The sequence below is a fragment of the Larimichthys crocea genome, unplaced genomic scaffold (genome assembly GCF_000972845.2).
Source record: "Larimichthys crocea isolate SSNF unplaced genomic scaffold, L_crocea_2.0 scaffold320, whole genome shotgun sequence".
In the NCBI taxonomy this organism is placed as follows: Eukaryota; Metazoa; Chordata; class Actinopteri; family Sciaenidae; genus Larimichthys; species Larimichthys crocea.
Window position 1 is genome coordinate 68,387 of NW_020854213.1, and position 11,384 is coordinate 79,770.

At 40.1% G+C, this 11,384-nt stretch overlaps 2 protein-coding genes and 1 long non-coding RNA gene across 3 annotated transcripts in view; 2 read left to right on the forward strand and 1 right to left on the reverse strand.

The window, feature by feature from the left end:
- Positions 1 to 11,384, reverse strand: part of LOC104938354 (neurofibromin) — a 162,546-nt gene that overhangs the window by 61,744 nt on the left and 89,418 nt on the right. The gene's annotated exons all lie outside the window — the stretch shown is intronic.
- Positions 104 to 2,848, forward strand: LOC113744937 (uncharacterized). The gene is made up of 2 exons (XR_003461905.1): positions 104 to 525; positions 1,081 to 2,848. It is a non-coding gene; the product is annotated as an uncharacterized LOC113744937 (long non-coding RNA).
- The window catches only part of LOC109142617 (oligodendrocyte-myelin glycoprotein), a 10,778-nt gene continuing 3,258 nt past the window's right edge, over positions 3,865 to 11,384 (forward strand). The window contains exons 1-2 of the mRNA XM_019277225.2: positions 3,865 to 4,184; positions 5,252 to 5,455. Coding sequence (XP_019132770.1) covers positions 4,180 to 4,184; positions 5,252 to 5,455 — 209 coding nt within the window. The 5' untranslated portion in view covers positions 3,865 to 4,179. The remainder of the gene's footprint in view (positions 4,185 to 5,251; positions 5,456 to 11,384) is intronic.

The following is an 11,384-nucleotide window of genomic DNA, read 5'->3' on the forward strand; positions in this document are numbered from 1 at the left end:
AAAAAAAACTAATAATACTCACATACAGTACTTGTATTTGTCTGTTCGTTACTAAAGAGATAAAAACTTTATGGCATGTCTTCGATTTTGAGGGAGTCATGTCGATGTTAACATGCCTATCTGAAATAACAGCTACATGTAAATACATTTCATTTATAAGCGCTTTTCTGAATACTCAAAAAAGAAAAACTTGTACTGACTTATTATACTGGGTTTTTATAAATGTGATTCAGTTCAGTGTTTTCTTCAGCATTTTAGTAAGACTTTGGTGTGAAACATGAACTACTATGTTTAGCACAACAGACAGAGAATGCATAACACTGTCATCGGTTTCACAACTCACACTTCCTGTAGGCAAGAGGCAAGAATCAGTCAACATTTTAACACTTCAGTGCCCCTAGTTCCTGCTAAAGAGACATCCTGCCACATAGGCAACAACATATTATCCTACAACTAACTAACTTTTAATACATCCTAGAACGTCAAAGCTAATGAGTTACGGAGGTTATCTGTGTAAAAATATTGGTAAGTTCATTTTAATCACTTGAATTTTTTATTTTTTATTAATGCAGCTTTAGGTCCATGTATTATCTTGAGTTTGGATTGATGCTAAATGAGTGTATCTACACAAAAGTTGGAGGATGCTAAAGTAAATGGATTGATAGAGTCCAAACACAACTTAATCATAATAAAAGTAACTTTGTGATTGAGAAAAAAGTTGATGAAAAACAAAAGAAAAAGGGAAGTCAACGAAACAAGTTCTTACTTTCTCAATTAAACTGAAAACATGCTTTAGTTAAAGAGAAGAAAAAGAAATTCAAACATTGGAAAAATGCTACCAGAGACCAGTGGAAAGATGAATATAGGTCAGATTAAACTGTTGACTGCATTACTTTAAATATACCCAGTACACACCCTTGAAACATAGGCCTATTAAAAGTTGCATTTAAGGAAATGATGTTTCACCAGCATACATTTCACAACATTCTGTTTTTACGCAAACTATTTGCTCATCATAGGGCATTGCTTCAGACTGTACTCTTTGCACCTCTGAAAAATGAATTACTTCTTCTGTTCTAGATACAAAGAACCATCAACCTGCCAGGAGGGTGAAGACAACAATGACAATCAATTTCGTAAGCCTTATTTTCATAGGGTTGTTACCACTGACAGCAAGGTGCAGAGTGACTGCACCCCAGAATCACAACTTTACTTATGTGATGACAGGTGAAGCAGGGAATAAGTTCAGTCACGACCAGACGACAGCACAGGATGTATCCAGCTCAAGTCCACTCTTAGAGGACTCAAGTCATACCACCAGAAAGTCTGTCATAGCTGATGTAAATCCAACAGAGGAAAAAATGGCAAAACCCAGCACTAGACCTTCACTGCAAATGACTATTCAAACAGCAGAAACCTCTACCAATTCCACATCATCATCAACATCATCATTTCAGTTAAACAGCTCAACAGTAGAAATTAAGTCCACGACAGAAGACGCAGTAAAGACACTGACCTCCCAATTCACTAGTGCTAAATCTATCCATCCAATCACATCTACAAGTACAAGTTCAATCACTGGTAATGATTTTATGTGGTCCACCACTTTACCGGCTATGACAAAGACACCATTCATCTACACCACCGTGGCAAAGAAAGAAAAAGAACAAAATCAAACAGAAAAAAAGTCTAAAAATGGAACAAACCACAGTAAAGCCGTGGCAGGGCTAATAGGTGGAGCCCTGGTATTAATGATGGTAGGATTCCTGGTTATTTATATAAAGAAACAGAAGCTTCAGAGGCAGCAGATAACATTCCGGTCCTTCACCATTTCTAGAGGGTGGAGCTGACAATGGCCAGGTAACACTGAGGTCATCTAACCGGATTTCTCTCTCCAGCTTCCTGCCTCAGAGACTGTCCAAAAGGTTGTCCTTGCTTCCAGAAACAGATGAGGAGTTACAAGACATGACACTGGGCACTACATTTGGAGATAAACAACAGGAGAGAATATTTCAAGGAGTGGAGGAAAATGATGGGAAAAAAGCAATGGAACTGATGCAGTTGTTCCAGAAGTGAAAAGCACAGGAAACGCTCCAGAAACTCTTAAGAATTCTGTTTAAGTGTCCTCTTCACAAGCAAATGACCCGCTGTCCAAGAATAGCAAGTCAGAGGTCACAAACCTCAGTGAAGAGCATCCTACAAATCCCTCCCCCTACTCTATCTGGAACTGTGGAAAAATGCTTTGATACATGCAAATGATGGCCCGAATCCTTAACATTTTGATTTTTATTGGTTCCTAGGAAGCAACAACTGTGACCGAGAAAACAGGAAACTGATTAACATGATAAGTTCTCTAATGCAACATTCAAAAAGTGATATATTACAGCAGTGCAATAATGTTCATACAGTAGATCACAATAAAAAAATGTTTTTAATTATATTAACAGTCAAAAATAGAATATCTGCTAAACACAAACCTTTGCATTTTCAACATCTTGGCTGGCATGCAATGATGAAAAAAGGGCTGCCATATGTTTCATCTGACAGAAGTTAGAATCAGTCCACTTGATTGCACATATTTTATTTATTGAATTACTATCTGCAGAGTAATTTCTCATGTACAGTTGGCCAGAAAGAAGGTTTAATATGCTATGCACTAATTACATGTCTTTTAATTTGTTTTCCTGAATATCTGACTTTCAGATTCATTGGTTAGTGATTATACTGTCTACTACTTTCAAGATTTTTTGTTTCTCTCATGCAACATACTTGTTTGGTCACTTTCTTTCTCTGCAAGTTGAAAATAATCCTGATCTTGCAACATTAAAATATATCTGTATATTTCTAATTTGTTTTTTGTTTCTTTTATTGTATCTGGAGAGAATTATGTATGATCAACTGATAAATGACTGACTTAATGAAAGTGAAACTGGTAACTGTCATGTCTTTGAGCTGCTGTGGTTTTAGATGTCACATTACAAACAAACCCACATCCCACAAACAACGTCAACGTCCTCCTGCAGCTGTACCTTCATCGGTTCATCATCATCACATGAGATGAACTATTAAAATATGAAAACCTTGCAGACCAAGGACAAAGTAAATGACTTCAATTATACAGTTATAATACAATAATGCTAGTATTAGTATTAATTGCCATTACTGTATATACGAGAAATAGAGAGAGAGAGAGAGAGAGAGAGAGAGAGAGACTGGCGTGTGAATGAAAAATGTCTGATGCGACAATACATCATTTATAATTATAGCAATATTATAGGACTACTACCAATAATACTATTTTGCCTTTTATTACAGTATAACACACATTAACACATGCCTTGATTGGCTTTCAGTATTTTGCTACATGTGTTCAGAAGCTAGTGCTGAGCAGGTAGTGTACAGTAGGTTTCTAAAGCCTTTTGCTTCCTGCTGCAGAAAACGCCTCAAACATGAACCATAATAGTCAAATTGTGGGCCACACAGTTAAGGGGAGCTGATATTTGTCTGTCAGATCATCACATTGTGATTTCATGCATTTGAATTGCAAAAGTATGCATTATAGCTGAGTGTATTTACTGAAAAATCTACTGGCTGTTGCTGGAAACAAGTCCGATGAATGAAGAGACACTGAACCAAAACAGTAGATGCGCTGTAAAGATAAAAGCCTCTGCAGAGGGTAAAAAGAAAGAGAATGGTTGGTGATAATTCTCTGTAATACGAGTGACACCTTTCACATAACATTGTATCCACAAAGTGTATATAAGAATGCATGTGCAGGAGAGAGAGAGTGAGAAAGAAAGAGGGAGAGCTGCTAAAGCATGCTGTTGTCAGCACACACACACGTACAATTCCAGCTCTTGCTTGCCTCATCAGCAGCAGAGTGGGCTGGCTTGCTGCTGCATTTCTCTCTCATCTCTCTTTCTCCCTCCCCTCTATGCATCTCTTTCTCCTAACTCACACCTCCAGCTGCATCTGGAGCCTGCAGAGTGGTAAGCAGGACGGGGCTGGTGCTAGCAGGTAGCATGTTTAGTGCCAGGCGAGAACAGCCAGAAAAAACAACTTGAGACAACGTCGCAATTGCACAGAACCGATAAAAGACAAAGGAACAAAAAACAGAGCTGGAACGAGAGGAGGAGACACCTAGAGAAAAGGAGAGATGACAGACCAGCACTAAAAAGGATGAGGTGAGTGATTTGAAATGGAAGATAACGAAAAGCATATGACCCACATATACCTGACGGGAAGGGCAGTGGGCCATTTCATTCTAAATCCTGTTATTGCAGTAAACTACGGTGTAATGTTGTGGTGGCTCCGTAAATAAACTCCTCACTGCTCTGTCACTATGCAAATTTCTCATTTTAGTATTTCATCAAGACATTGCCAAAGATAAAACATTTACTCAGAGGACTGGCACAATCCCAGCAGAGAATCAACTGCCACCAAACAAATAATGCGACGGTGTGGGGAAATTTCTGGAAAACATTTCAAGGGTGGTAATAGCACCCACAGTGCTACCTGTGAATGCACAAACACACATGTATGTTTAGTCTATAGTTCAGAACCTCTGCATTTGCAGACAAACAGTGTATAGTCCTGAATGAACTGAGTCTCACTGCAGCACTCTGAGCTCCAGTCCCACTGGCAGAGCTTCAAGCCGGTTGGCACACAGGATGACAAGCACCCTCATAAAAGTGACCAGAAGCAGAAAGCTAAGCTACCTGTCCAACTTCAGACCAGGAATGGTCCTGACAAATAAATAGTCATAGGTCAGAACGGAAGTCTCAAACAGAGGGAGGGCAAGTTGAAGTGCGATGTGTTCTTACAGTGTGAGTACACTAAGAACTTCATCTGAGCATGTGTGAAGAATGATTGTCAGTACACAGTTGAGAATTCCTAAAGATAAGACCATAGGAAATAGCAGACAGCATAATTCAAAAACGAATTTTAAATAAAAATGTTGCAAGAATCAAGTAAACTCTGAGTTGATGGAAATGAACAGTCATTTTTACTGGCATGAATGTCATCCTGTGAATAGAGATATAGCATATAGCTCAGTCTGAAACAAGGTAAGCATGCACTTTGACATGTCCCTGTGCTTGAGCAGCCTAGACAATAAGAGATGGACAATACTTGGTGCTGGCTAAAACATTTCTAAACCCAGCACACCAAAGAAAACTGTGTGTGAACCTACAAGCCAACTGAAGTTTAAGTTACTGAACCTTCTATTTAACACTTTTCTTTCATCCTCTAGAGCCCTGACCATGCCTGCCTACTCTGCCTCTCTGCTCCTCCTGCTGCTGTGTGGCCTACTGGGAGGTTGGGTGCTGTCCATTTGCCCCTCTGTGTGCTCCTGCAGCCAGGGACACCGTGTGGTGGATTGCTCCTCACGTGGCCTGACCAAACTACCGCCTGGTCTGCAGCACAACATCCACTTTCTCAATCTCTCTTTTAATAGGTGTGTAACTGCAGCTCTGTAATGTAATTTGGTTATAGACAAGCTCTTAAAAGCTGGATTTCTGAATATGTAAGAGGTAACAGAAGGTACAAAGTTAGTTCTACAAACATAATGCAGATCTTCTGAGAGGGGAGGGTTAGAAAGTAGTGCCATTTGGTGTATGTGGATGGCAAAACAGCTTGCCAGGAAAAAGTTAAATCATGGGCCACCAACAACTAATTTATTACTGTTGTACTGTTTAAAATATGATCTGCCTGAGCCTCAAACATGAAAATGTCAATTCAGTTCAATCTATATAGTGCCATATGATAACAAATGTTATCTCATGACAATTTTCATATAGAGCAGGTCTAGATCGTACTCTTTAGGATGTCATGTGTATATGTCAGAATGAGAGCAGTAAATACACCATGGGACAAGTGCATCTATGGCTAATGACTATTCTCTGCAGCAATACATTACGTGGTCTGTTATGTAGTAGTCACTTATGATAACTACTGTTAGCAAATGTAGCATAGATAATGTTAGGTATTACACAGTAAATTTGCTGACTTAACTTGTCTACAGTTACGTTTTAACCTTTCCCATTATACCCTTATCCTCATATCCAAAAGGCACTGCCGTTCAGCAAAATTAGCTAAATGTATTTACCTTAACTTGTATCTCAGTTTTCTTATTTAATTTTGGAGAAACTGTCTGTCTATATATACACACACATATACACACACACACACAATATATATATATATAGAATAAAATAAAAAAAATATTACACTCTTCTGAAAGCTTGCAGCTTCTGGACAGCCAGCTCAGCCACTATGCCCACCTCCGAACCCTGGACCTGTCCTACAACCGCCTGGAGAGCTTGCCCCCCTCCTTGCCGCGCTCTCTGTGGGATATCCGCGCGGCAGGAAACCATCTACGTTCGCTGGATAAAAAACGACACAGCTTATCACTGGAATCTGAAAGTACCTGGACTTGTCAGACAATGAGCTGGAGAGAGTGGTTTTCATTAACAACACACTGCCGAGTCTCCCAAGCTCTCAACCTCAGTCACAACAGGTTTTGGACAGTGCCCACAAATATCCACACAACTTGGAGAGTATTGATTGTCACATAATTATCTGACACAGATCCTGCCTGGATCATTGGATCGGCTACCAAGGCTAGCCCAGTTTTATTTGCTGCTAATCGCTTCTCATGGTTGTCTGAAGGATCTTTAATAGTTGAAGGTGCTGGAAGTGATGACTCTTGGGGATAACCCCTGGGCTTGTGAAGAAGAAGAAAACATAACAAGGCTCCTGAGATGGGCTGAGCGACCCATGCAACCGTCTTAGGTGCCCCTGTTATACAAGACCCATCTGTGGGCAAACCCATCTGGTACACCAGGGAGGGAGAGACACTCTGCACTGTTCACAGAGCCACCATTGGGTTAATAGCGGGTGAAGGGCATGGTGGTCCATCGCCTGCAAGAAGAACAGTAGAGGTTACGTCTAGTTACCAGGCAAAATCTGCACTTTTGGAACAGGAACGTATCAGGCAAAAGAGAAGTGAATGAAACTGGGGATTACAAAGTGCTTGTTCGGACAACTTCCACAGGTTTTGACAGTATCTCGACACACACAAGCACAACAGCAAGCCCCTGTTCTACAACAAGGAAGCCTAAATAGCTAACTCACGGAATAACGTTCAGGGACTCCTCGTTGAGACCCAACAAACTGTCACATGACTATTTTAGTCATGATGACCGCTTTCATCACCTTCTGAACTACACTGCGGCATAAAGAACAACACTACTCACTGGATTATTTTGAACTGTGATATATGACCAAGTAACTCCATTTCGCACACTCTTAATTTTAATTTTCCTTGTAAAAACTGTTGTGACTATTACTGCCTTCCACCAGTTTATCATCAATTTAAAAGAGCTCAACATCCACAATAGACTGTTCAAACCCTGTACACAACCATGAACTGTATAACTTACAAGATGAAAAGTACTCAAAATATCTGAATGATCACAGAAGTGGTTATGTCAATGCTCAACTCTCACATCCTGATTCCACCAGACACAGGTCTATGAATCATGTCTGCCATGTAGTTTTTGTTCTGTCCTATGCATTGCTTCATCCCCTACTGGGAGGTTCGAATAGCAAAGAACTTCACCAGCTGATTTTGTTGATATGCTCAGATTTCGTTGATTTGATAAATAAGATTCTTGTGTTCTACTTGATGAGGAGGATAACTATTTAATTAGTTATTTTTGTCTATTTTTTTACCATTGATTTATTTTTAAAATTTACCAGATTATCTTGTTGTTCCTGTTCCTGACTCCTGCCTGGCTCAATCTGCTATGTGCAGCCTCACACGGCTAGATGAGGCACTTTTGGTGGATTACAGCATTGTCCAGCAGCCATGCCCAGCTGTCAGTGTAATGCTTCCATCTGACAGAATGAGACTCACAGATTATGCACCATGCTTTCTTTCTAATATAGATAGATGCTTGTGCTACATTTGGTCCTACCAAAGTCAGTCAAAACAGGATTGACAATATGCATTCCACAACATTTCATAGCCCATTTTGCACACCAGCTACACCGCTCTGTCAGCAAGTAGTGAGGAGCCAATATGTCTACACAAAATAGAAAAAAAGTTGCTAATAAAGGGCTAGTTAAATGAAAGAAATAAAAGGAAAAATAGAATAGAAATGGTGTTCCTGTCTCAGTGGAAAAGAAAAATCTATTAATTACAATAATACAATGCATTGTATCCTTTATGATATAACACAACAACAAACAACAAAAAACAAGAAGAAAAACAAAAAGCACAATAAACAATAATTATATGTTATAATGTTGAAAGAAGAAGGTAAGATGGCCATCAGAATTTCAGCAAAGGCAAGAACTGTTTTGTGTTCCATTCTCCGTCATAATATTGGTGTTTTTTTTTTTTGTGTGTGTAGGTCCGTTCAAAAGGGGGCTGACAATATATTCCGTATTCTGTTAGTCCAACTGACAAATCATGATAAAGAGCACCCCTACTGCATGACTCCTGGTTGCATTATCCGCTGCTGTGGCAATACACAGGACAGCAGTAGTAAGTGGTTTGGTGTCTGACAGAAGAAAAGAGACAGAGGTGAGCACAACTGTTCTTTTACACATCATTCCTTTCTTGTTTCCATTACATTTTGGTTGATAGGTATGTAAGACCACACATTGTAAAAACTTTTTCCTGGGGCTCCAAACTAAGAAAAGCAAAGGTTGGTGGTGGACCATTATGGATCCTGGGGTTAAAGTGTTTAGCATGCCAGATCTGTACATCTGAACATTTTTTCATCAGCATGGTGAAAATTACTCTTCAATTAGAACCCTGAATGCGACAAGTCACAGTGACAACAATGAATTAATTTATCAGCGTCTTTGAGTTCTTGAAAAGCGCTATATAAATCCAATGTATTATTATTATTATTATTGTGTAATGAGTCATTAGTCTATGTGTAATTCACTGTACTGAAGAGTTGTAATACTGTTGGTTCCCCTAACCCTAACACTCTTTTTTTCTCACATATTAAGAAATGAATTTGCAACCAAACCAGGATTTCAAACTACTCTGTAGTCTTCCCATATGGACTGTTACCTTTGCAGAGATTTGTTAAACTCTATTGCAAATAAAAACCATATGAATAAAAATAGGTTGACTCTTGGTTATTTATGGACAGACTAGGGTGCAAAATTCTGGGAATTTACAAAATTGAAGGTTGGCCCTTAACGAGGAATTAAAATTGTTGGTGGAAATATATTTTAGCATTTCATGCAATTATACTTGAATTCTGCTCTCCCAATCTCATACACATAGCACTTACTGCAGGGCTATTGAGCCACGCCTCCTACATGCACTGTACATTCCTCCCTTACATGCATAGCTGATAGGTTAGACCCTAAATAAGCTATAGCTGGCATCATTCATTGACCTTTTATGAGGCTAATTTATCTTGATGGTAGCTTACCCACAATTACTAATTGACACCAAATTTTCCACCCTTTGCAACCCGAGGACGACTAAAGCTTTTTACAAAACAAATATGATTAGTCCGACCTAATGCTCATGACAATAAATGTTTTCTACACTTCTTATATTTTGTTTTATTTTTCAAAATCCAAAGTGTTTTTTTCTTTCCTTTATAAGGATTCTTTCCTGAGGCCTTATAAAAAAAAACTCCCTAGGCATACATGTCCACATCTTAGATGGGCCAAAGACGTGTGTACTCGAATAGAAAACAACACAAAACAATACAATGCACATTAGGTGCATTTGACAGAAGACATTTCCCTGCTCTGTACTTAAAGCTCAGAGAGAATTCTAGCCATGACAGGGAGGTTAAGGTTAAGCCTTGGGGGTTGAAGGGTTGATTTAAAAAGGGACACTTTTTTCAAGATGGAATCTATTTTCAAATAGTTTTGTCTCTAATGATGAATAATGGGACCAACATTTTTTGAAATTGATTCAGTATTCAGTGTGATGAAGAAAATACATCCTGACATATGGAAAACCTGAAACCCCTACTGGGCTGGTCCCTTGATCAAGGGATAATACACATTGGGGGCAGTGTAGACTTGCTAACTGAGTAATCAAATAACGTCTAGGTCCCATTGTTTAGGTCTCAAACCTTTTGCCCATACCAAGTGTGAGTTCTTGCCCTTTTGCCTGGCTGGCTCCAACCTCCAGGCCTGCCCTCTCTACCCTAGGTCACCTACCCCCTCCTTTCCATCTACTGCCCAACCCCTTTACCTTCTCTTGCCTCCCTCACCTTTTTGTTCCATCCCTATTTACATAGTAATCATGACTGTTTTCTGTATAAAAGTATTTCCCTTCATTTGCTCTGGGTCAACTCATTGGCTCAGATAGGTTCTGTGACTGTCAGTTCACCAGTGTGCCAGAATGCTTTTTAATAAACATACACCACCACAGCAAACATCTGAACTGGGCTTTTTTTCTTCGACAAGTGCTACAGCCAACAGCCGTAAAACCGGCTGCAGAGTGTAATGCTTTGGGACAATTACATACCATCAATGTGCACCCACTTGAACTGCTTGTTTTTGCCACTCTGGTGAGTTCAAACTAATATGTTAAAACACCTAAAGGCCAACTCACACCGGACGCGGAACGGAAGCGGAACGGAAGCGGAACGGCACTGCCGCGGTCACCGTAGCAAATAGAATCCAGTCTAGTCAATGAGAGCACTCACACCGGGCGCGGATCAGACGCGGATCAGAAGCGTCCCAGAAGCGTCTCTCCGCGCCACGGCTTTCCGCAGGATTTCTATTTCTTCCGCGAGCTGCAGCTGAACCTCGTAAATTTCAACAGAGCACTGCGCATCAGACAGGAAACCGGGCCTTGAATCAACATAATAAACTTCCGCCCCCTTTCAAAATAAAACACAATACTCAGTTCATGTAGCTTTTTACAACTTCACATCAACGTGACGTCATGACCGGTGGCACCAGGTGATCAAAGATCGATCAAAGGGTCTCAACGAGAGACTAACTGTTGAAGTGGAACAACACACAATCCTTTATGACACAACAGATGCTTTTTATAATCTCCTCCACGTCGGAGAAGCAAAGTCAGCTGTTTGTTGTTGTTGTTTTCTTTATACACTGTTTATCGCGGGGTCTCGGGTATGTCCAGGATTCTCGCGTGATCTCGTGATCTCGCGTGAATACGGCCGGCTCGCTCCGCTGCCGTTCCGCGGCTGATCCGCGTCCGGTGTGAGTTGACGCCGGGCAAAGTACCGTTCCGCTTCCGTTCCGCTTCCGTTCCGCGTTCGGTGTGAGTCCCGTGTAAGTCACACAATGACAAACAAAATAAGTGAACAAGGCAACGGTAGACAAGCAACTCCTGTGTTCTGGCTGATGTTTTTTTTTTTTTT